The sequence below is a fragment of the Vombatus ursinus genome, unplaced genomic scaffold, assembly GCF_900497805.2.
Source record: "Vombatus ursinus unplaced genomic scaffold, bare-nosed wombat genome assembly UNPS02014449.1, whole genome shotgun sequence".
Taxonomy (NCBI): Eukaryota; Metazoa; Chordata; class Mammalia; order Diprotodontia; family Vombatidae; genus Vombatus; species Vombatus ursinus.
Window position 1 is genome coordinate 1,648,556 of NW_020954227.1, and position 27,292 is coordinate 1,675,847.

Here is a 27,292-nt window from a genome sequence, read left to right on the forward strand (position 1 = left end):
TAATTTTCCTCAACTTTATTTTTATATTATGCTAATGTCTTTTAAGAAGTATAGCTTAGACAGGTTTATAATCTAGTTTAGATTCCAACTTCTTAGAATCAGCCACTTTCCTGACTGCTTTCATGAAATCTTCCTGTACTACAAAATCATGATCAGCACGAATTGCAAACATACCTGTGAAAAATAAAGTAACAATTAAAAATTCAGCTATTTATTATTTCATTTTTTCATATTTACTTTCTGTTATAAAGTGCTAACATTTTTAAATGAACATTTTTTCCCAACCAAGGAAAGTCTACCTTTTCTCCCTCTCCCCTCCTCCCACTGAAAAAGGAGGAAAAAAATCCCCAAAAATTCTTATAAACATCAACTGAAACAAATTGCTGCATAGTTCATGACTCCCCCCAAAATATGTCTCAATCTGTACTGAGTCCATCATCTCTCTATCAAGAAGTAGGTGGCACATTTCATCATGAATCCTCTGAAATCATGGTTAGTAATTGTGTTGCTAGACATTCCTATATCTTTCAATGTTGTCTTTACCATAGTGTTGCTATTGTATAAATTATTCTCCATCAGTTCATACAAGTCTTCCCAAGTTTCCCACCCCGTCTTTATCAATTCTTTCAGCACGATGTATTCCATCCCATTCATATACTGTAAGTTGTTGTTCAGCCCTTTCTCAATTGACGGATACCCCCTGAATTTCCAATTCTTTGCCACTGCAAAAGGAGATATTACAAATACTTCCGTACAAAAAGGTCCTTTACCTCCTTCTTTGATCTCTTCAAGGTAAAGACTGAATAGTGGTATAACTGGGTCAAAGAATATGCACAATTTTTGTGCCACAGCTCCAAACTTTTCCAGAATGGCTGGACCAGTTCACAGCTCAATCAAGAGTATATAAAAGGACTTGTTTTTCTACAGCCCCTGCTGCAGTATTTGTCATTTTCCTTTTCCGGTAAACTTTGCCAATCTGATGGTCTGATGCAGAACCCCACTATTATTTTAGTTTGTATTTCTCTAATTATTAATGATTTAGAACATTTTTTTCATATAGCTACTGACAGCTTGAATTTTTTCCTTTGAAAATGTCCTGTTCATATCCTTTTACCATTTGTCAACTGGGAAATATAATGCCAACATTTTTACAGAATCTAGTACAGGCCAAGAAATATTTGAGTTTTTCCCTAGGAATGCTCAAACAATCAATTGTATTACCAACAGGGAGGCTAACTATGACGATTTGCCAAATTAAGGTTATACACCTGTGTAGTGAAAGCACTAGGAGTAATATTCCATGAAACAAAGATTAACCTAAGCTACTTACTAAGATATTTTACTGCTCCAGGTGCTGACTATAGCCTGAATTTATTTACAGGCTAAAAGTGCTAAATCTTACTTCATTTCCAACATCCATTTGATTTTTTTTAATTTAAAAAAAAAAAAATCACCTTTTCCTACTCCTAAAGGCTTTGGCATTACTCTGGGACTAATTACATAGTTGGTGAACTATCTAGTTTCTTCATTGCTTCTTCCTGTGGTTGCCCTCCTATAGGCAATTTAATTGATTATCATGAACTTTACAATGTAAAAATCAAACCAATCAATTCTATTTGTTAGCACCCTTGTTAAAATTTTTTACTGAATGAAGAAACTAAAAGTATTAGAATGTTATTTCCTAGATTATGGAATTTAATTTACTTAATACTTCATTCACCACGAATGATCATAATTTAAACACAAATATTTTCATGTCAAAATCAAGTATTTTGCTTGTAATTAGTATTCATATGTTTAAGGCTCATTAAATAATTCACAATGCCACATTTTAATCTCAGATTCTAAATAGTACATCTTGCTATCTGTATAGTTTTTACTTTCAACCACCATGATAAAAACAATGCTTCCTTCCCTTCTTCTTCAATTCTTCTCCCAGAAGAGAATACTATGTTTCCTACTTATGCATGTATGTTTATAATAAGCAAAATCTAGTGGAGTATTAGAGCTGAGCAGCTAATATGAAATTAACCCTACAAATAGTACAATGAAAAAAAAGTGTTAGGCTTGTAGTCAGGAGAGCTGGGTTTCAATCCTGGATCTGACACTTAATAGCTGTATGATCACAAGCCATAGAAATAAAGCTAGAACAGATATCTTAGAGGTCAACTACTACAACTCCCTTATTTTACAGTAAAGTAAACTGAAGACCAGAGAGGTTAGGTGCCTTGTACCCTGTACCCCTCTTTTTAAGTTCTGCTGAACCATGCATCTTTGTTCCACCCCTGTATGCTCCTTTGTTTTGTCAGGATCCTCATGCCAAGACCACTCCTCTTTTTTTTACTATTAGGAGACACTGTTATCTAGAGCTAAGGCCCAGCAAGCAAGCTGTGTCTTGACCTTGGCATAACAATAATCCTTTGCAGCTCACCCTCTGGATGATCTCAGACACAGCAAAATCTCTGAATTTTTTCACATCAGTACCAGGTGGTCTCGGAGCTATGACAAGCAACTATAGTATCCATATTCTGGTCATGAAGTCTGACTATGAATCAAACTCATTTCACTGTTGCTGTTATCCCTCCATTGTCAGGGATATGGCCCACTGTGTAGCCATTGGTATAAGTATTGAGATTTGCCCACACTAAAGTGGGTCTCCTACTAAAGAGGACCCCGGCACATGTGTCTAGTTTCTCTCCTCCAATGGAATAAAGAAAGCCTTTCGCTTATGACCACTGTTTTAGAGTTAACTGTGGTTTTCACAACCTGTGTGAGCTCTGCATGACCTCTGTGCCTCTTTGGTCGTTTGTTTTCAGGGTTAACAGTTTCAAGTGTGTTTCTTGTACATAACATATTATTTGGATCCTTCTTTGTAATCCATTCTTTCTCCTTCCATCTTAGGTGTATGTTCTCCCATTCATATTCATAGATATTACTGTTAATTGTGTATTTCCCTCCAAGACATCCTGTACTTTCTCCTAGCCTGAATCACTCCTTTATAAAGAAAATGGTGGCAAAACTTCATAACACTAGTAATCTATAATTGAAACAATCTGTTTCATCTGAGTTGCCCCTCTTACCCTTCCCCTACCTCCCAACCTTATAGCAGGTTTTTATTTTCTTTTTGAACAACTCTTTGACTATGGAGTTTGTTTTGCCACTGATCCTGCCCTATCATCATCACCACCACAATAACATTTGTATAGCACTTTAAAAATGCCATTTCACTTGATCCTCACAACAACCCTCAGCAGTAGGTGCTATTATTATTCCCACTTTACAGATGAGTAAATGAGGAAACTGAAGCAGAGAGAGGTAGATAAAGGTTAAATGACATGCCCAAGATCATAACACTACCAAGTGTCTGAGATTGGATTACAACTCAGGTCTGCCTAACTTCAGGTTCAGTTCTCTTATCCACTGGATCACCTGATCACCTTCTTTTCTCCGCTTGTTCCTGATGAGCTTAATTTATTTTTAAATCAAACTTCATGTTGTGTTTATTCCCACTCTCACATACGTATGTTGCATATTCATGCACTTCCTTTGTCCTATCCAGATAAAAGTGACATTCATGGGAAGATTCACGAAGAATAACAGGAAGATGGCTGCATGGTACAACCTAGAGGAGCACAAATCTCCAACCCCTTCTTCCTAGTTTGTACATCTTTTATAACATGTGAAATAGTGAATTCCTTCCCCTTGCTCCTCCTTTCCTCTTCAATATGATCCCCTATCCTTCAAATTTCTTTATCCTAACCATCAAAACAGAACAAAAACACCTCCAGTCCTATCTTATTTAACTTTTGCTGACCCTTGAAGAAATTATGATTTTGAGAAGACATCTGTTTCTTTTTCCCCCTATTACAATGTAAACAATTCATTAACATATATTCCCTATTGCTTACCTTCCTATATTTCTCTTGATTCCTTCATTTCAAAATTTCTACTGAGGTCTGGCCTTTTCATCAGGAATGACTGGAAAGACTCTATTTAATTAAAGGTGCCTATTTCTCTATAGATTTTTCCAAGTTATTCTTGGATCTAAGTCTCTATCTATTGCTTCTGGAATAATATATTTCAAACTCCCATATTCTATATATTGCTTCATTTCTTCTGGTACTGTTATAGTCCTTGTGGCAAAATCATTTTTTTCTGAGTCTCTAGTTAGGTATGTTGTGTCGTTATTATTTTCTTCTGGGTTTACCTTTTGGGCTTTTGCAGAATTGCATCAGTCTTTTTGTGCAGTCCTGGATTAGACAGATGAGCTTATAGCGTTTTTTTTTTTTTTTGTTTTCTGTATCACTGCTCTCTTTTGGATGCATTTTTAGGGTTCCTCTAGGTTCTACCATGTAGCCATTTTCCAACTAGTCTTTATTTTCTTTCCTAACTGCTTACTGACATCCTCAGCTTTGTCTTACCCTTAAAAAAACTTTCATTTGCCTGCCACCTTCTCAAACTACCTCTGCTACCCATACTTCCTAACTTTATTTACTTACCTTTCACTCAACTCCTCAACTCAACTTAAAAGAAAATCTCAAAGGTGTCACATACATTTATTAATTTTCTTAATGATCTCATGAAATAATTACTATTTAAAAACAAAACCTTTTGGCACAAAAATGCCAGGTAGACTGAAAATGAGGGTCACAAAGCAAGTCCAATGTTAGAACTAAAAACAGGATACAGACAACCAGTATTTACAGAAATGTTACACAGAGCAATTCATCATTTTCTAACCCAATGCCCTGCTCACTCTAGTATCATAAACTGCAAGAATTCATACTTTTATCAAATTACAGAAACAGAAGATAATGCAATTTGAAAAAAATCTCTTACCTGCTTCAGTGCAAACATTTCTCAGATCTGCTCCATTAAAGCCATCTGAGAGCTTCACAATTGCTTCATAATCTAGTCATAAAGAATACTGGAAATTAACTAAGATTATATTTTGGGAGAAATACAGTGAGTTATGTTTTGGACATTCTAAGTTTGAGATATTTTTGGACATTTAATTTAAAATCTCCAACAGGGAGTTAGTGATGTAGGACTGGAACCGAAGCGACTAAGGCTGGATATATTGATCTAGGAGTCATCTGCATCAAGATGATAATTAAATTCAAAAGACATGATATCACTAAGAGAAAGTGTACAGTGAAAGAGGAGGAAACAAATCCCCCTAATAGTCATTGTGCATGACATGGATAATGAGCCAGTAAAGGAAACTGAGTTGTCAGACAAATGGAAAAATAGGAGAATGTCATGAGAACCCAGTGGAGTGAGAGTATGAAAGAAAATAGGGTATTCAATGAGGTCAAATGCTGCAGAGATATCAGGATAGGAGGAGCCCTTGGAGAAAGAAGAAACAATCTCAGAACAATCTCAGCAGGGAGTGAAATTGGGAATCAAGTATGGAAGAATAGAGAATTGCCTCAGATATCTCCTTTCCCACCAGGCTGCACTCATTTTGGCTTTCTTTGGCTTCTTTACCATGGCCCAAAGTTGAGTACCCCCTCCCACATCTTCATCCCTTTTCAGCTTTCTTTTGTGTTGTCTTTCCCAGTTAAGTTTCTTAAGGGCAGTTACTATCTTTCCTTTTTTGTATTCATATCCCCAAAGCTGAGCACAGTCCTTGGCAATAGTAGGCACTTAAATGTTTACTGACTATGAATTTGAACTTGTTGCAGTGAGGTTATGTAACAAAATTATGATGTAAAGATTAATTTATTTAAATGAAATAGTTACCACGCAAGTTTTATTGGCTGTATTTTTATCCAAAGTTATTTTTAAAAAATAAAAAATGTAATTTTTTTGAAGTGCAGTATCCCCAAATTTTGGAAGCATAACCACTTCTGTGTTATACAGTAAGTAAATTTTTGCCAAATCTTAAAAACAACAACAACAACAACAAAGTATAGGCTAAGAATAATAAGCAAGAAACCTATTAAGATTTTTTAAAAATCTGACAACTAAGGGAGAATAAAAATGATGGAAATTTACATATTTGTAATAATCATAACTTAACTGAAATAAGAGGAAGCTTTATTTCTAATCTTTTTTTAGACTATATATGTATCACTATTCCTCAGAGATCAGTCTCAGCTAACATTTTATTTTAGTGTGGTGGGAAAAATATCATAATGCACCTTTCCCTCCTCCCTCCATGAAAGTTATGGTAGTTTTTCCTTAAAAATAAATTGAAAAGGGGCAGCTAGGTGGCACAGTGGATAGAGCACTGGCCCTGGAATCAGGAGGACTTGAGTTCAAATCTGACCTCAGATACATGACACTTACTAGCTGTGACCTTGGGCAAGTCACTTAACCCTATTGCCTACAAAAACAAAAAACAAAAAGGAAAGAAAAGAGTACTCGAAATCTGACTGCCTCAGAGGATTAAAAGCTATGGCTACTCACATATTTCTTGCTTGATAAAACAACCACGAGAAGCTCCAGCCTCTTTCCAAAGCTTAGCTGGCAAACCACAAAGGGAAAGGGTTTCACTCAGCTGATGTCCTCACCATGTATCACGCCCCTTGTTTTGGCTAGGTAAATGTCCTAGGTGGCACAGTGGATTGAGCACTGGGCCTATAGTAAAGAAGACCTAAATTTAAATCTAATCTCAGACACATACTAGCTAGATGACCCTGGGTAAGACACTTAACCTCCTCTGTTTCCTCAACTGCAAAATGGGGATAATAATAGCACCTACTCAAATGAGATAATAGGAGGTATTATATAAATGTTTGTTCTCTTTCCATGCCTCTTCCCTTTCGATAACTATTAAATTACTTAAAAGTATCTCTGTTTATTCCTATATGAAATCTAATTTACCAGAGGACTGGCCTGGCTCAGATGTAGCCTAAAAAAATACTTTAATTTGTAAAACACAAAAAATTAGATTTTAGGTTATTTTCATACCTATTTCACCATGTTTTGTGATGGGCCCTGCATGAATCTTCAATATGTCTAATCTTGCTTGTTCATTTGGTAAATCAATATCTGAAATTAATAAATATTTGTTTAGTTGATTTTAAATCTTTTTTTAAAAAGAAAAAAAGGGCTGTGAAAGTAAAAGAAAGAAACATTTTAAAAAGGCAAAAGCTAACAGCTGAAGCTAACTTACGTATTTTTCTATCTAATCTTCCTGGACGCAACAAAGCAGGATCCAATGTGTCTGGTCTGTTTGTAGCCATGATCATTTTTACTCTGTGTAAAGTATCAAATCCATCCATCTGATTCAATAACTAAGAACAAAATGAAAATCAAACATTTTAATACTTTATTTGCCTGATACCTTGAAATTTTTTCCTCCAAGCATTAAAGACGTAAAATGACATAAGGCCATGGCTATTTCACTATACCTTCTTTTACATTTTGCATAGGAGACTTTTCTCAAAGTGCCAAGAAAGCAACAGAATGGCAGATGCTATGATGAAAATTTCTTTATCACAGCCAGCCTTAATAAATTCAAACACCTACATAAGGTTCAAAACTAGAAGTACACATTCATATAGGACATGTAGACAAATACTGATTTACTCTTTGGGAAATCTAATATAAAAGATTTCCTCATATTTATGTGATAATGGATGTATAAAGGCACTATTTCCTTTCCAAAGGCAATAGTGTGTGTTACATATGATTGAAAGAAATCAAATATTTATATAATTGAAAGGAATCAAGTATTTAGAAGTATTTCTACAAGGCTTTGTTGAATAAATTTCACAGGAAGAAAATTACATTTTAAAATAAAAGTTTAAGAACAAATATGCATTTTCCCAATTTGTATATTAACTGATCAGATGCTAACCACATAAAAATAAATGAAAAATGTAGGTTGTTTTTGAACTCAAATTATTAAGAGCCAATTTGTAAACATACGTTATCCTCTGAATAGGTTCAATTTATTTTAAAATTTCACACCATTCTTAGAAAGCACCATATTTTGCAGCCATACAATTAGAAATCTGCCACATTGAAATTAAATAACTTTATTTACTTTCTAACTGCCAAAACCAAGGGCCCTTTTCAGTCCTTATACTCAACTTTTCTGTAGCATTTGATACTTCTGACTACCTCTTCCTACAAAAGAAGAGAAGGTTGGATTAGCCAAGGGAATTTTGGCTTGAAAGATACTGCACACTTTATCTTCTCCTCCTACCTCTTGAACTGCTCCTTCTGTCTCTCTACCACTCTCTACCACCAAAGGGGCTGACCTTGATCCTTTTTTTTTCCCATTCCCTCAGCCTGGCAATCTCATTTACTCCTATGACTTCAACTACCATTTTTATGAATATGATCTCTTGATTCAGTACTTACCTCTCTTCTGAGTTCCAAAAAGACATCTCTAAATATCTACAAGAAATCTTTACTTTGTCCTATTAACAACTCAAATTCAATAGTCAAAACTTACTGCCCTTTACCTTTCATCTGTTCCTCCTCTTGATTTCACTATTTTTGTCAGTGTCACCATTCATTTAGTCTTAAATGTTTGAAATTTTGGGATATTGACTCTTATTTACAGTTACTACATTGGTATATTCCACATCCACAACATCTCTCATATCTGTCTGCTTTTCTCTAGTCCCACTGGCACCAACCCTAATCTAGGTCCTCATAATTTGTCTGGACCGTAACAGTAGCTTTCTATCAGACCTTCCATTCACCACTATATATATATTGCAAACAGCATCTTATGCACAGTCTTGGTCATATCACTTCTCTGCTCAAAAAAATCTTCAAGTGTTTCCTTTTTAATATGTCTCTATTATTAAAATCAGCATTTCTGTCCACTCACACTTACATCTAATAATGAAGCAGAAGGAAAAATTGTTATTATGGAACTAAAATAACTTTCAAAAAATATAGCTCACTCTTTGTCATCAATATTCTGACACTGATTTGGCATCCTAAGGTTAAATGTTTTAACCAAACAAAATTATCAAAATAGAACCAGATACTGGCAAATAAAAACTTTTTTGTTTAAAAAATCAGTTTCAAATACAGACTTCCGTATAAGTCCCTTTTACAAAGTTTACCTCCATTAGAGTTCTCTGAATTTCTCTATCAGCTGAAGTACCCTCAGAAAAACGACGGCCACCTAAAGTGAATATAAGATTTAGAAATTTACACGTATTTCTATTTCTTTTCATATCTAATTACTTACCAAAAGAGAATTTATTTGGATAAACAAGACAATAATTTTTTAAAAGTTATATTGTCACAGTTAGAACTAATATGCAATCTTTAATTTTACATTTTGTCAATGTTCCTTAAATACAAGTTTATTAAAACAAAGAAGTTGAATATTTAATTCCCCCTGTTCTACAGAGAACAGAGTAAAAACATAGGAGAGGAAAAAAATCAAATTTCTTCAGAATTTCAAACACTTCTAAGCTAAGCCTAAAATAAAATCTGAAATCAATTCATCTTACCAATAGCATCTATTTCATCCATAAAAATGATGCATGGTTGGTGATCCCTGGCATAATTAAACATTTCTCTGATCAAACGAGCACTTTCACCAATGTACTTGTCTACAATAGAACTGGATACAACCTGATGAAAGCAGAAAAATGAGATAAAAAGTACAAAAACATTTTTTTCATTGCAAAAACCATACAAATTATGAAAAATTTTCTTTACCTTTAAAAAATTGCAGTCCAGCTGGCTAGCAACGGCTCTTGCCAACAATGTTTTTCCTGTTCCTAGGAAGGACATTTAGAATGTCTGTTAGTTGTGACTAAATTCTGATAAATGTTCCCCATTTATCATTTTCTTGCACACAGGTCCTAATGAAAGCCCCAACATAATTCCATTGCCAGGATCACACCTAAATAGATTTGTAAGTACAATAATGTAGATGTAACCCATTCATACTTTCATATGTTCAAGTCTGTCCATAAGTCTTCTAGACAGAGTCCAATACATGCTGGTCACGAAGACTCCAGAAAGCTACTACCTCCCCATTACCCCAGCAAAGAGGGAAAGCAAATACAAGGAGAGAATACACTGTCTCTGGGGGAGAGACATTGGTGCAAAAATCGACAACAGCTTCTCCATTTCCCTTCATTTGTTGGTGTCTCTGTTCTTTGTATGACTCCAGAGCAAGAAATGAAAGCTTCTATAAATACTCTACTATTCCCTTTGAATACCTGGTAGGCCTTATGAGAAGGCAAAGGCATGCTAGCTTAAATAAAACTGGAATTCTCCAACAATTTTTTTTTTTTTTGGGCAAGGCAATTGGGGTTAAGTGACTTGCCCACGGTCACAAGCTAATAAGTGTCAAGTGTCTGGTCTCAGATTGGATTTGGACTTAGGTCCTCCTGACTCCAGGGCCAGTGCTCTATCCACTGCACTACCTAGCTGCCCCAACTCCAATAATTTGAGGATTTCCTTAAAAGCTCAAAGAAACAGTTCAGTAGACCACAAAAATTACAGCACATATAATAAACACTCAAAGTATATACTGACCTGGTGGTCCATATAGCAAACAACCTTTTGGAGGTATTATTCCTACACGCTGGAATAATTCAGGATTTGTAAGCGGTAATTCTATTACCTAAGAAAAGAATAAAAAGGTACAGGCAAGGGAGAGCATTAGTAAAATTGCAAAAATGTTATGTTTTATTAAAAAGCTCTTTCACATAGAGAGATATCATTATTATGCATAGCTAGTGGTGAATGTTTTGTTTTAATGTTTCTATTAAACATAATTGGATATTTTAAAAATAAAAATTTATTTATAGAAACAAACATCAAGACAGGCATATCACATTAACTATTTTGAGACAATCATAAAAAAAAACTAGAAATGTAGGGAGGTAATTGAATATAATGTTACAATTGAAAATTCATTTTTTACATCAATCAACATTTATATTTAGCTGATAGAAACCACAAGACAGGAGCAAACTAAAAAATATAGGATTCACCTGTGATCTACACTCTCATGCTCTCAGTTGTTCAAAGGTGAGATTATCAAAACACTGCGAATATGACAGTCTAAGTGCTGAGAACATGTACAGTGTGGGAGAGCCGTAAGACTCATAAATGGGCATGAGATTGCAATTGTTAATTCCGTACAATTTGCAGCAAAACCCATGACACTAGTGTGCTTTGGCCAACCCTTTGAAAAACATTGCTCTATGAAGTTCCTACTTTCCTTCTGTTACATTGGCATTAAATTCAATTTTATAATACTATCACAGTGTTTCAAGACAGTAAGCTGATGAATGGAATAGCCCTTGAACTTTTAACAGATTACAGGGATACAGATTAGTAAATGTGGGACTAGGCATCAAATTATAATGAAATCAACAGGAAACTGTAAGTCACTTTACAGTTTTTTCCAGGAACTATCTATTCTGTAAATCAAGATAAATCTGTAACTGATTTCACCCCTAAGTGGCTAAAAGAAAAGCCACTCCTAAAGTGAGTATTTTATTAAACACCAGGAAATAACTTTAATAATATATTTTGAAGTATAGATATCTACCTTTTTTATTATTATTTCAAGGTTGATAGAGAAAATGATATAGGATTAATGCCAAGATTAAATGACTTTAACAAGATGCAATTATAATGTAAAACAACCATGTGGTAGAACAAGATTTTTTTCTTTCAGACATGACCTATGATTTCAGGTGGGGAGCTCCTGCCAATCTAAGACAGTACCTTCCTGCAGCTTATTGTTTTAGAATGTTGTCTCAGCAGAACCAGGAGAACGTTGTACACAGTAACAACCACACTGTGCGATGACTAATATTGATAGACTTAGCCCTTCTCAGCAATGCAAGGATCTAAGACATCTCCAAAGGCCTCTTGATGGAAAATGTTATCCACATCCAAAGAAAGAACCAAGGAGTTTGAATGCAGATCGAAACATACTATTTGCTATTTTTTTCTTCTGTTGTGTTTTGTTTCCTGTTTCTGGTGGTTCCTCCTATTGGCTCTAATTCTTCCTTACAACATCATTAATGTCAAAATACGTTTAATAGGAAGGTATATGTATAGCCTTTATCAGACTGTGCACTATCTTGGGAAAGGAGGTAGGGAGGGAGGAGGAGAAAAATTTAAAACTCAAAAGCTTATGGCAGTGATGGTTGATAAATCAAAATAAATTAATTTTAAAAAAAGAAAAGAAAGTTGTCTCAGGTTCTAAAATATGAGATGACTTGTCTAGGGTCACACAGCCAATATGCATCAGAAGTCAGGCTTGAATTCAGGCTTTCCTGACTCTAAGGCCAGTTCTCTACTCCTTTACTACCTCATGCTGCTTCTTCAATGATAGTTAACACTTTTGGTGTTTTTCCTTTTCTTCCTATCAAAGTCAAAGAACAGACTTTTTCTGCTATCCATTTTTTTCCCCAAACTACCTAGCAACACTAATATTTTTCAGTTAGCCTTCTACTCTCACAGCTACAGGTATTAATTAGTTCATTAGAAGTGACCACCATTTATTAATGGTACTATCATACTGTTACTTCCTTCAGGCATCCTAAAACCATCACTATTTAATGTTAACTGTAAGAAAAAAAACCCTATACCTCTCTTAATTCTCTGATTTGTTCGGAAAGCCCTCCAATCTCAGAATAGGAAACATTCCCAGGGTCTTCATGAGACATGTTGTAAACCAATGGATCAACTTCTCTTGGCAAGTATCTGTAATGTTAAAATAGGTATATTTATTTTAAAAGGCATATTTTCTTTCAATCTACAGACATGGTAAAAAAAAAAGGACTATCTTATGAAGAAATTATTCAAAGGAAAATGTTTTAAAATGTGCAAATAAATGGTCATTTAACTATTACATCCTCTTCTAATGAGCTGGGATTTTATAGATCCATCCATCAAGTATCGGTCACTTTAAATACTGATAATACAAATTAGTAAAAAGGAAAGAGATCAAGTTTGTTTTTCTTATGTGATTAAGATCATAAATTATTTTAGATAAAACTTTACCTTCATGAAAATAAAAGGATGAACTATAGCAACATGAATTTTGAAGCCTACCTCATGATAGTTAGTGTAGTCATATCCAGAGCAACTCTTGTCCCTGGCTTCAGCTTACTTTTGTCGAGCTAATTTTATAAAGTAAAAGGATGATATAAACATTAAATGAGGCAAAAATAAATAAATACAACCTATATGGGCAGTAAAAGGCTGAATTTTAGAAACAAAATGCATATTTTTACTGACATTTGCCAAAGAATACTGTTATCACTGTATTACTTTTATTCTGATAGACAGATATATAACAGAAATTCCAATATATATCCCATTCTAAGTGACAGCCTGAAATAGTGGCTAGAAAGATAGTGTCTGATTCAGAAAGTTCTGAGTGCGAACTTTGCCTCTAACATACACTGGCAATCTGACCCTAGGTAAAGTTATTTAACTACTCAGTGTCCCTAGAAATTCTCTAAGACTAAAATTACAAATGGTTGCTGATAATAATAATAGCTAACATGTATAAAGTACTTAATGATTGTGAACTTCACACATATTTTCTCATTTGATCCTAATGACCATGTGAAGTAGTAAAGTAGTGATGCAGGTGTTGTTATTACCGTCACTTTACAGATAAGAAAACTTGCCCAGCATCACACAGCTACTATGTGTTCCTAACTCCAAACTATCTATCCACTACTCCATGCTGCCTCAAACTGGATTGGTAGAATGAATTATCTCAATATGTAATTATGGGTGTGAATAAAAATATTCTTTTTCTACTTCTTATAAATACTGAACCCCTTTCTACCATACAAAGCTGTGCCATGAAATGCTTTTAATGGAAATGGTAACAGAACTGACAAATTAAATATTGTACACCCCAGAACAACAAAAAAATTCATTGAAAACTGAAGGATTTTTTTAAAGAGTGTGGAGAAGGAATTAGAAAAAATAAGAGGTCACAGATCTATAGATTTAGCACTGGAAGGTCATCTAGTCCAAAGTCTTTATTTTACAGATAAGGAAACTGAGGCCCAGAGAGGATAAGGGATTGGTTCAATGAAAAAAATAACCCTGATCCTCTGACTTAAATTCTAATATTCTTTCCTTTGAAGCACATTGCCATTCATTGACTATTACAGTATTTTAGTCAGAACTATTTCCCAAAGGACATTTTTCCTCCACAGTAATATTTTTCCTGTCTTCCTATGTAAGTTTTCTCCCAAGTTGAATTTTTCAAAATCTTGCATCCTTAAAATAAGTGTGAAAGCAAAATAGTACAAGACTGTTGCAAAGAAGAGGACTAAAGGTCCTTTACCTCCCAGCACTGCCTCCCACATTCCAAAACCTAAGGGCAGATTCTTTTTGCATGAAAAACATAGTAGTGGCCACATAACAGCTATATCAAAACAATTAGTGAAATTCCTATGAAATCATTAGCTTTTATTCACTGTGATACAATCTAGACATAAAAATCTGAAATAAATTTAAGATTTTAAAAAAAATCTGTCGTTTCCCCCCCACACCCTCAGCCTAATATCAAAGAAAATATCAAAACCAAAAGAGTTCATGTGAAACTCTTGAATTTTCATTGTTCCTACCTATGATTATTAATATGATTACCTATCAATAAAATCTTTTTTATTCAATCTAGACAGTCTCTCCTTTCCAAGTGGCTAATGGGAGAAAAAAATGGAAATAAAATGATTGCATGCAAAGGTGTTTGCTTCTGTAATTCCATTCAATGTCTAAAAACATTCATTTTGGATTATCTATGTTATATTATCATTGAAGTACTATATTATAATGCTACTGTACTCGATTATCTACAATCGCTAAACTGATTCTTTTTACATTTTATCTACTGGGACAGTTAGAGGCAGAGATAGAGAAAAAGAGACAGTCAGAATGAATTGAAGCTTTCTAGAATTTCTCCAGTATAGCTCTTTTATATGTCAGAAAATATACTGACAGGTGCTGAAGGAGAAAAGATCTGAGCTGAAAGGCCTAAAGAGAAAATGAAAAGAAGGAAAAAGAAGAGAACTGAAAGACTAGAACAGAACCTGAGAAAAAAATGAAGTTGGTAAGACAGGATAAGAGGTAATATAAGATGTTATTACTTACATGAACTTCAGTAAGTCATTTTGCCTTTCTTATCTCTCATCTAAGGTCCCTTTCAGTTCTTAATATGTGATCCTAAATTGGGGTATGGTTATCAAGGTGTTAGTAAGGTAAGGAATCACCAAGGACAACTCCCATCCAAAGATGCCCACAAGAAGTTTATACCAGAAAAACAGAGAATGAGGCCAACGTGCAGTCAAAATAACTTTACAAGTGATCTTCATAGAAACTAGGATGTTTCTATTTCTGCAACAGCCAAGTAAGTGTTGTCTATAGTCAAAGTATAGATTGGTCTCCCTCCTAAAAACAGAATACCTGTCCACCAAACAGAAAGAATAGTGAAAAAAAAAAAATTGAAAGAAGCAAAGGCAAATTCTGACCCATTTGAGGACAAAGGGGACATAAAGCGAGAAATGTAAAAAGACCTACCATTGAAGTTAAATGTCAGACTCTTCCCAAAGGAAAAAGGAAGCAAACCTTCAGAAAAGGATGAAGCTGCTTGAGTTAAAGGACCAGGTTTCCAATCCTACCTCTGACACTAGGTTGGACAAATCTCTTACACTCCCTGGACCTCAGTTTTCTCATCTGTAAAATGAGGAGGTTAGACCAGACAGCTTCTCAGATCCCTCTGAACACTAGTTCTATGATTCTACTAATTCCATGGGAGAGACCATCCATTACTGGACCAGAATTGACCCTATAATCCCTATGAAGATGAAAACTGATGAGTGAAGATGTTGAGTGATCCTCACTGAAAGGTACTTAAGGCAGCTATTTGTTGACTTAAGAGAAGAAAAGCCTGCTGCTTTCTTCCTGGTTCATGTATTCAGGATTTGACAACCTCCCTATACTTGTCAAACCTGATTACCACTACCTACTATGTTAGAAACATAAGATACTGCAAAAGAACTCTAAAAGCACTGCTAAAGATCATGAAGAATTGAACAATACAGTGAAAATCTTGGGGGGGTGGGAGGCATAGGTGGTATTTTCATTACAGCTGCAAGCTGAAGATAAGGGCCTTGGAAGAAAAAAGCAGATTTTGGTAAACGATTGTATTCTCCCTCCCTAAGTCTCAGATATTTATTCATCTGTTAAACCCAACATGATTTCATGCAATATGAGAGAAAATCTTACATTTCCTTATTTTATCCTCCAAGTAAAGGATAAAAAGGTAATGAAGCTTCTTCTCAGTGCTTATGCATAGGAACCAATGAAGGAGAACCATAAAGGAGGTGCCACAACCTTCTGTCCTGGTCCTGGAGCCCAAACCAGGATTAGGCAGCCTCATACCACAAGATGTGGACAGAGATAAGACCAAGAAGCTAGCCTCGATGGTGCTGCACCTGGCCCAGTGGTAATATTCTCTTCTCAAAGAAACCAACTTCCTTATAACAGACATAGTCTTGGAGTCTGAGGCAGTACAATAGCTGGTTCAAGACAAGAAGACAGTACCATAGGGGGAGGTCACTGATAATCCCAGCCCAGTCAGAGGGTACCTCTGTCCCAGGATCTATCCCCAGAGTAAACAGCTCCAACATATTCGGGCCCCACAACATGAACCATAGCAAGACGTCTGAGTGGGCTTTTGCCCATCTTGGGGCACCCATTTTTTTCAACTCCCTAACCCCAAAGCTCTCAGGCACCAAGGAAGAAGAGAAGGCAGTCAGAGGAGTCAAGCCCACCTGAGCTGAACAGCTACTATTCCTCCAAACAGGGGGCCAAATAGCAAAGGAAGTCCTTGCCCCACACAGAGGATGGTTCTCTGCCCCAAGCACAGCCTTCACCAGGACTCAGCACCCCTAAGGTGGAGGTTGCACCCACTACCTTCTTTCCCTACCTTTGCTCAGCTACTATTGTCCAAAGCTGGGTGCCCGAGCCCATCCTCTATGCAGAACTGCTCTACTCCTCTCAGTCTACTTACCTAAGACCTCAATGCCACCTTTGACCTGAGGACATTCCTGAAGCCCACTGCCTCTGAATTCCTCAGCTGGGAGAAAGTTCTTGCTACTTTGAACAAAATGGCTAAACCTGTCATTCCCAGGGGGCCCAGGCCACTATTCACCATGAAGAGTCCCAAGACAGCATTTTCTCTTCATGGGGACTGTGCCCACAGGAGGAGATGCTGTTTGAGGACCTCAGCCTCCTGTTCATTGGTTGCCCCACAGGCCTGGAGCTGAATCGCCAGACTCCACAGCAGTACTATGAAAAAGTCAGGAGGTCCCCTTGCCATTCCAGAACCCTCCTCCAGTCCCTGATGGATAGGCAGACAGAGGAACAGGAAGGACTACAGCACTAGAGTTTGGGGGAGCCCCACAATTGGTATCCAGCCCAGCACAGGCAGATCCATCATCAAAGGGGTCCTGAGAATGGGATGTGTCTCTTGTGCATATCATCTCAGCTCCTTCTGTCCCATGCTTGTCCTGGTATTCTGTATTTCTTTATCAACTGAAGATCAGATGACAATTTAACTCCTCATCTAGCACACCCTCCTAATTAAATCCACCTGATTATTTGACATTGCTTCGATAAAGGTTAACCTAGTTTTTCCTTGGTAAATTTGTCCTTGAGACTTGGTTGGTTTAGGAGACTAAAAGCTCAGGCTGTTGACAAAGCTTGCTGGTTGCCTAAAGGCAAAATAAGCACAAGGAGCTCCAGTGCCCTGCCCTAAGATGCTTGGCTGGTGGATCACAATGGTTAACTAAAGGAAGGAAGCTTCACTCAGCTGAATCAACATATAGTATCCTCAATGCCTATGCTTACAGAAAATCCTCCTGCTGTGGCTGAGTACATCTTTTTGCTACCTGCTGAATGACTTTTGATTGTCTCATTTTATTCCAATATCAAACCTAAATTACCAGGGTATGGGCCTGACTAAAATAATCTTGTGAAGAATGGGGGAGGGAAGGAGAGGAAAGAAGGTCACTTCCTTCTGCTTCCCCCTACTGGAAGATTATAGAGTAAATTGCCTGTGGGCATGCAGCTCAAAGTGAGGGTGTTCTGTCATTTCATATTATATCCAGAAGATAATTTTGGGAAACTGTCTTTTAGGCTAGCCATTTTGTTCCTAGGCCTATTAGCAGTAACTCTCCCTATTCTTTGAATTTTCTCAGACTCAATTTCCCTTCAAAGTAGCTAGGAGGAATTGAATTTGAGGGAATTAAAAGTAATGATTTTCGGGGCAGCTAGGTGGCCCAGTGGATATAGCTCTGGCCTTGGAGTCAGGAGGACCTGAGATCAAATCCGGACTCAGACACTTGACACCTACTAGCTGTGTGACCCTGGGCAAGTCACTTAACCCCAACTACCTCATCAAAAAGCAAAAAGTAACGATTTTCCCCTTCACTGAAAAAAACAACAAAAATCAAATACCTAAGAATTAGATTTGCTCAGCCTTACTGAAATGGTATTATTAATGGTCATCACTCAATTGCCTCAGGGGAAGCCTTCCAAAAGAAGGTCCCTCCCAACTTTGAGAAAGTTTTATTTTGTGTGTGAAAGGAGTCAGAACTGCCGGATTTTGAATGCTGGTTTGGTTTTGTTTTGAAATTACAAAGCAGCTAAACAAGCAAGTAGTTTGGTCCTACAACAGTAGGAGAATATGGCCAGGTAGTTAAGGGTGGCAAGAGAGACCTCAATAGTGAATACAAACTAAGGCAAATTTCTGGAATTTTAGGATTGTCTAACAATTATGCTGAAGATATTCTAAGGGTTTGGGGGGTTTTTGTTTTCCCCTTCTCTCCCTGTTTTGGTACTTGTGAAACTAAAGGGAATTCTACCATATGGCCTTTGTTTTGATTCTTTGGTGTAAACCACCAGGGGAAAGGACAATGTTCAAAGGTCCTTCGGAGCCCAGAGATCTTCTGGGAATCAGGGTTATAGACAAATGTACAAACTGCACCCCTATTAATTTGTTCAGAACAGGTAGGGGTGCTGCATCGGTTTAAAAAGATTCCACCTTCTGGGGCAGCTAGGTGGTGCAGTGGATAGAGCACCAGCCCTAGATTCAGGAGGACCCGAGTTCAAATCTGACCTCAGACACATAACACTTACTAGCTGTGTGACCCTGGGCAAATCACTTAAACCCGCTGCCTAGCCAAAAAAGAAAAAAAAAGATTCCATTTTCACTCCCAACTATGGACTATAATTTTCTTTCTAGAGATTCCAGTGAGGGGACCCTGCAGATCTTAGGCTCCAGGTGCTCTCCCCTACCCTGAAATGTAGGTGAAACTGAATTGATCATTCCTAATTTTGGTGGTAACTTTTTGAATTTAAGATGTCAGGGGCTTTTGTGTACTTCAATGAAGGCTGACTGGCAGCAGAAGTAATTTCTGCAATGGAAAGAATGACCACTGACAGGTAGGAAAATCTAGGCCCTGACATGATTGGTCAGAGTCATTTGGAAATTCCTGAGTCATGTGGTTTTGCAATGCCTAACTTCATCAACTGTGGTGGTTCAGCAAAAGGCTGAGCTAATATAACAGAGCCCAGCACAGGAGAACAGAGTCAGGCTGCAGAAGTAGGTGCACCAATGCACATCCGGCTGGTACTTCTTCCTAGAGAGGTAGAGCTAGGCCTGCCACAGAGGGGCAGTCAGGCTAAAGCACTAACAATCCCAATAGCACTCAGACTTATGGCAATACCTATCTCAACAGAGGAGAGAAAAGCCTAAGTTCTGTTAGACAGTTGTCCTGCCCCAGCATAGGCGGTAGCAGTTGACCCTAGCAGAGAGGATAGCAGACAAAGATGCGTGCTCCAGCAGCAGTAGACAAGCAGTGTATAGACAGAGGCCCCAATAGCAATAGACAGACAAGCGGCAACTAATCAAAAAAGAACAGGCACTGGTATGCAGTAGCAAAAAGCAAAAGTACTATAGTCCACTGCTTACTGCAATTTAAAATTGACTAAATCTTTCACATTGCTGACAGTATAATATCCATTGCTACAACTCCTCCCCAGGGAGGGCTTGGAGAAGATCAAGGGATGGCACTATTTGGAGGAGGTGAAAATGTCTACCCATCTCCCACAGAAAAGGGTAAGTTCCTTACTGAACTCAAATGATACAAAGAGTCTATATTATACTGTTCTTACCCATGGGACTCCCAGGGAAGAGGAGATCCTGGCTGATGAACTTGGGAACACTGAGTATGGATACTGGGCAATTCTCCCTGACCTGTTATAAATACTGGTAACAATGAAGGATGTGTAAGCATCTGTGTGACAACCTTGATGTTGCTGGTACTGATCCAGGTTATGGTGACCTATAGTAGGTCACCATACCTAGTGCTAGAACCATCATAAACGGCAAAGACTGTCATCACCCACAACATGGATTGTCATTTATAAATAAGTCGCTTAGCCTTGAATCAGTCCTTCATAAGACTGATTTATTCACTCCTTCAGGGAGCTGTTAAATATTGTGTTTTTGCTTTGTTACTGTTTTAGTTTTTCTTTTCCTCCAGTAAAGTCAGGGGTGACCAATAATGTCTCCAAAGTTCTACAGACCTTACTACCAAGGGATGGAATATGGTAGGGGCAGTATTCTAATCCCTGCCCCCAGGCCAGTTAGGCTAGTTTTTCCTTAGAAATTTGGTTGGTTCCAGTAACAGCCATGTTGTGCGATGACTAACATTGACAGACTTAGCCCTTCTCAGCAATGCAAGGATCTAAAACGTCTCCAAAGGTCTCATGATGGAAAATGTTATCCACATCCAAAGAAAGAACTAAGGAGTTTGAATACAGATCGAAGCATACTATTTGCTATTTTTTTCCTTCTGTTTTGTTTTGTTTTCTCTTTCTTGTGGTTCCTCCTATTGGCTCTAATTCTTCCTTACAACATCACTAATGTCAAAATATGTTTAACAGGAATGTATATGTATAGCCTATATCAGACTGCGCACTATCTTAGGGGAGGGAGGTGGGGGGAAGAGGAAAATTTAAAACTCAAAAGCTTATGGAAGTGATTGTTGATAAATCAAAATAAATTAACAAATTCTCCTTGAAAAAAAAAATTTGGTTGGTTCAGGTGAATAAAGGCTCAGGCTGTCAATATCTCTTTCTTATCACCTAAGCACAGAACAACCATGAAGAACTCCACAGTTATAACTAAGTAAATCTTTTGCTAACTGCTAAATGACCTAACAGTGCCCTATTTTATTCTAATATCAAACCTGAACTACTAGCTTGAGTCAGGCCAAGCCCAGAATGCCTATACAGTACAATCTAGCCCTATTAATCTACTTACTGTTAACTCACATAACACTCCACCTCTGAGCTTTTGCACTGTCTCTGATACCTGAAATGCTCTCCCTCTTTACCACTGCCTCTTGGAATCTTTAGTTTCTTTTATTATTCAGTTCAAATGTAATCTGCAGGAGGCCATTTCTGGTCCATCAGTGCCAAGGTTACATTGCGTCTTCTTTGTATGTCTTTTATATCCCTACATAGTATATGCTTTCTCTCTCACATAAGCTCCTTGAGGTGGACAGTTTTGTTTCACTTTTGTCTTTATATCCCGGGCACTTAACACAATGTCTAGCACATAGCAGGTGATTAATAAATGCTTGATGATTGATATCTAATGTACCTTCACTTGTAAGTGTCTTCACCAATCACCTTTGTAAAATGATCACATATATAATAATAAAAATGTCCACCCTACATTTTTCACTCTAACTCTTATTTTCAAATGGCAAAGAGTAACTTTAGTAAGACAATTATAAATTGACTTGATAACTAACACAAAGAACAGACACTTTCAACACCAATCTTTCTACAATCAAAATCCTAAGCTACCAAATTTTCCCAAATGTGGCTTATACCAAGCTATGATCCTTTCCCTATAAAAGAAAAGATTGGGCCTGAGACCTTAATTCAAGGATCACTAAATAAGTCCTTACTATATTCAAGGCCTTGGGTACACAATAACTAAAAACAACCCCTGCGTCAAGGAGCTTACATTCTATTTGTAGTATAACACACACATAAATAAGTAAATAAGAATTATGTACAAAATATAATGTAACTGAAGCAGTAGAGCATTAACAACTCGGTGGGTAAAAGGCAAGGTCTAGAAAAAGATCAGGAAAGAAGTTAAGTGCTAAAGCTGAGGTTTGATGGAAGCATGGGAGATTTTTTTAAAAGGCAGAAATATGAATGGGGTGCATTCTAGGAATGAAAGACAGGCTATGTGACGGCAAAGGCACAGGGCTGGGGTGATGGAGTGTCATATATGGGGAATAGCAAAGAGGCCAATTTGGCCAGAATATAGAGTGTACTTGAGGGAAAGTAAAATGGAATAAGACTTGAAAGAGGTGGGAGCCAGATTGTGGAGGCCTTTAAATACCAAACAGAAGAGTTTGCATTTTATCCTAGAAACAAGAGAGCCACTGAAGAGTCTTAGCAAAGTGGCACAAAGGAAGTGGCACAAGAAGGAAGAACTTTAAGTGGAGCTACTGGAATTAGCAGGCTATTGCAATAGGCCAGGTGAGAGGTTATGTGAATGGAAAGGGCAATGGACGTAAAATGCTGTGGAGGTTAATTGGCCAGTCCTGGTAGCTGGATGAATATAAAAGTAAGAGAAAGAAGAGTCAGGGCATGAGTAAGTTTGCAAACCTGATTGGTTGTAAGGATAGTGGTGTCATCAACAAACAAAAAGTTGAGTCAAGAGGAAAAGTCAGGATTTTGGTAAAAAGATCTATTTTGACATGTTATGTTTGGGAGTGGTGTAAAAGGGAGCTAGTGATGTGACACTAGAACTTCAGAAAGAAATGAGAGCTGAATCAATATGTATATTTGGGAGACAACTGCACAGAAGCCACAGATAAGATCACCAAGGCAGCATATAGAAAGAGTGGCTCATAACGAAACACTGGAGTATACCTACATTTAAGAGGGATATGGATGACTATAAAGCAAGGTAAATTGTGAAAGAACAGTTAAAGAGCTGGAAAGATAATCAAGAAATATTGTCATAAAAGCTAAAGAAATTTCCTTCTCAATGGGTAGGAGAGGGACTGGAAGAAGGGAGAGAATTTGGAGCTCAAAATTTAAAAATGAATGTAAGAAATAAATAAAATTAAATAAAAGATAAAGGAAGAAAAAGTATCCAGGAAGGGATACATGGTTAGCAGTGTCAAAAGTTCTGAGAGGTTAAGGCTAAACACTAAGAAAAAGCCACCAGATTTAGCAATTAATAAATTACTGAAAATCTTAGGATACCAGTTTTAGTGGAGTACTGGGCTCACAATTCTGATTGCAAAAAGTCAAGAAGTGAATAAGAGGTGAGGAAATTAAAGTAATAGCTTTCCAAAGTGAACAATAAATTTGGCTTCACTGAATAGTAAAAAAACCTTAATAGTGCTTTGAAACACACAACTGGGAATTAAGAGTTCAAATCTTTACTCTTTTACTACCCAGCTGTGTAATTTTGAATGTCACTCAACTTTTTCATGCCTTAGTTTCTACATCTAAAAAACTGAACGGATGCTCTAAAATTTTATTATTTCTAAACTCATTGAATTTATTCATTAATTTATTGACTGAATATTTGGTCAAATAAGAAAAAAGGTAAAACTGAATTACCTGACGCCGACAACCCACAACATATCTTGGTCCATTTGTTGCTTTAACAATGACTAGAAAGGAAAAAAAAAGCCAGAATCATTTTTTTAAAAGACTTTTGCAAGAAGCAGTTTCGAACAATACTCCAAAAGTCACTAAAACTGTGCATATGCTTTCATCCTGATATCCTTATTAGGCATATATTCTACAAATATTAAAAAACAACAACAGGAAAAGGCCTTCTTTATATGTATAAAACTATTTATGGCAGCACTTTTTATCCGATCAAAAACCTGGAAATAAAGTGGGTGCCCATTACTGGGGAACAGCTAAACAAATTCTGATACAGAAATGAAATAGAATATTATCCTGCTGTAAGAAATGAATGGGACAGATTCTGAGAAACCTAGGAGAAGTGATGCAGAACGAAGCGAACAAAACCAGAAGAAAAATTTATACACTGACTACGATACTATAGAGGACAACTCCAAAAGTCTAGTGATAAATCATATTTTTCTCTTTTGGCACAGAAAAAATAGACTGTAAGAAATCAAATGAGATATACATATTTTCAGACCAACCAATACAACACAAATTCATTTTGTTTGATTATATTCATTTGTTACTAGGCAGTGATAGTCATACAAAAAAAAAATAAAGAAAACATCACCAAAAAATACACATTAAAGGAAGTTCAGAAGGGGCACATTAAAAAAAGGCAATGTGAGTAATTCCATGTTACATCTGAAATATGCAAAAAACCACTAAGCTATAGGTGGTACAGTTTCTTTTTCTGACCTTGTCATATATGGAAATGTTCATGTTTGTTCATGACAGTCAAGTTCATAATATGGACATATACATATGTGTACATTTTTTAAAAGGAAGGAATGTTACTTTATTTAAATCATCCAAATTAAAAATGACAATTCAGAAACTACTAGTTGAAGGAAAACCTGGCTTGTCAAATTGTTCCTTCAAACAGATATATTTCAACGGAAAAAGGCATTTCTGTATGTACTTTGTATATTTTGACCATCTACTTACATTTTTCTTCTGTTAATTGTTTAAGCACTTCACCAACAATCTACAAAAGAAAAAAGTGTTATTACTTAATGTAATTACCTGCAATAGCCAAAACTACAAACAAATAAACAACTTACCTGCCCAACACTTTGTAGGGCCTTCAGATCATTTTCAGACTTTTCATATTGCTTGGTAAGCTCTTTCAACTGTTCTCTTACTGAAATAAAATAACTTGTATATTAAACAAGTGTTTACAACTTGGAAATTTTACTTAAATATATTCAGTTTAGTTTTTATCGAATCTAAAGCATCTTTATCTGTGATATATCAAATTTCTTATTAAAATACTGAGAGATTATACAAAGAAACATCTATTAATTTAAGCTTGTTTCTAATGAGTGATTGTTGATTTTAAGTCAAACGGCAATCTGACTTTCAAAGACTATGTGTTTGATGATCTTAGTTGTTTCCACTGGCTAATGCGTTTTCTCAGCAACGGTTGTTTAGGTATACTGACAGATTAGGAATGATAGTTTTCATGCCTCCAATTCAGAATGTCTTGAATCCTGATCATTCTGTGACCACAGCACAAGATTCTGCTATTCAGATCAAACGAGATCAAATGCCCAATAAAAAGAAGATGTGTTAAAAAATGCTGGTATGCCTTTCGTTTAGGAGATGAATGGTGGGCAAAAAGCTAAGTGCATCTGGTGGTTAACAGGGTCCAACACAAGAGCCACAAATTTTTATTTGTTTTTTCCCTTCGGAGACACACTTACCAAGCTACATTCCTTTATGTGAGCTGTGTAAGTGTTCTCCCCGTGCCCTGGCATTCTTAATTCCAAAGCTTCCCTCCTTAAACCCCTCCAGCTCACATCCCTTGGGGCCTATAGCAAGAGCCTCTCTCACTTTCGAAGCCCAAGTCGTCCCAAGGCCCAGGCACCTTCTCCACTATCCTCGGCCTTCAACTGCAACAGGATAGGGCCTCTTCCCCTTCTCTCCTCCCAGGGTGGGCCTCCTCCCGGCCCCGACGCTGAGGCCGCACCACCCAGGCCGCATCCAGCGGCTCTAAGCGGCCGCGGCTCCGGGCACAATGACAAAGCGCCTTGTGCTGCCAGTCAAGGGACTCCCAAGAAGGGGGCCTCCTCTCGGCAAAAAGAGAAGCAGGGGGAGGGGGGGCCAAAAAGTCCGCAAAAAGGTAGAATACTTACACTCTTTGAGGCGTCCATCGATCTCCTTGTGCTCAAGCAGCTTCTTGCGGTAGTCCTGCAGAGCCTTATCTCTCGGGTCCGCCATGATGAGAAGACGCCTCTCATAGGGGATGCTGGGAATGTCCATGGCCGCCAGGGCGGGGGGAGGGGGGCAGGGAGAGGGGCGGGGATGGGCGGGGGGGGGGGAGGAGGGAAAAAAAAGGAACTGATACGATACGCCCCGCCTCTCTACCCAAGTTCCCCCACCCACATCTCCTCCTCCTCCTCCTCTTTTCCCACCTCCCACCCTCTTTCCCAACAGGCCCTTCGGCTTTTAACCAGCAGGCAAGACTCCTCCACTTGCGGAGCTGAGCAGCTGACCTCCATGAACACCGTCCCCTTCTGGTAAGGGCTGCAAAGAGCAAGAGGTAGCTCCTGGGCTTCGTCTAAGGCTTCAAACATAGCCCGACTCCCGCAGCTGGAAAAGAAGGACTTTGAATTAACAGTGTTTTAAAAAAAGAATCAGGGAAACAAAGAATGCTTTTCCAAACATGTCTGGGATGCCAATCATCTTATACAATAGCATTACCTTATTTTTCAAGCGCTTAAGGTTCTTTGTAGTAGTTGATAGCCCCCATTTCTGAAACTTAGGGTTTCTCTTTGTACACAGCTTGCAGCATTACTAATTTCTTAGGAAATCAGGAAAGCTAGTCATCCTGAAAGTCAATTAGCTTCCGTCTGGGTTGTAATAATAACAGTCTGTAATAATAATAAACAGCTTTGTAGCACTTGCTTACAAAGCACTTTACATACATAGCCACCCTCTTTGCCCTGCCTTCCCTCTCTAACTGGCACTGGATCCCTTGGGAAACTCGGCCACTGCACTCTGTAGGTCTATACTTATAAACTCACAACGATCCACTCCCTTCCTACCCCCCAAACCCTCCCCTCCCCAAATCCTTCCAGTGTGTTTATCCTTCTGTAGTTAGCCATGGGACACAATTTGTTGTTGTTCAGTCCTGACCCATTTGGGGTTTTCTTGCCAAAGATACTGAAGAGGTTTGTCATTTCCTTCTCCGGCTCATTTTACTGATGAGGAAACTAGCAAACAGGGTTAAGTGATTTGCCCAAGGGTCACACACAGAGAGCATCTGAGAGCACATTTGAACTCAGGTTTTCCTGACTCCAGGCCAGCATTCTATCCATGGACCCACTGCACCACCTAGCTGTCCACAGGACACAATTAGCTCAAAGTAAAGGCATAGTAGGAAAAAATAGCAGCAAAAAAACAAAACAAAAAACACTTCATAAACCTGGGAGGTATTATAATAGCAATACAAACAGCATCAGTAGGAAGACTAGCCACTCAGAGAGTTCATTGTGGAAAAGCACATCAGTAGGGAATATGTTACTAAAACAATTTGTGCCTTTAAAGCCCA

At 37.4% G+C, this 27,292-nt stretch overlaps 1 protein-coding gene across 1 annotated transcript; it reads right to left on the reverse strand.

Moving 5' to 3' along the window:
- On the reverse strand, positions 1 to 26,014 carry PSMC6 (proteasome 26S subunit, ATPase 6). The gene is made up of 14 exons (XM_027861109.1): positions 25,875 to 26,014; positions 24,801 to 24,880; positions 24,685 to 24,724; positions 23,659 to 23,711; positions 13,015 to 13,082; positions 12,549 to 12,663; positions 10,474 to 10,561; positions 9,646 to 9,707; positions 9,435 to 9,558; positions 9,039 to 9,100; positions 7,124 to 7,244; positions 6,919 to 6,999; positions 4,840 to 4,911; positions 1 to 174 (listed from the first exon to the last, which is right to left on the reverse strand). Exons 1-14 carry the CDS (start codon positions 25,999 to 26,001, stop codon positions 56 to 58), a joined length of 1,212 nt encoding a protein of 403 aa, XP_027716910.1. The 5' UTR covers positions 26,002 to 26,014; the 3' UTR covers positions 1 to 55.
- Positions 26,015 to 27,292: the final 1,278 nt, after the last annotated feature.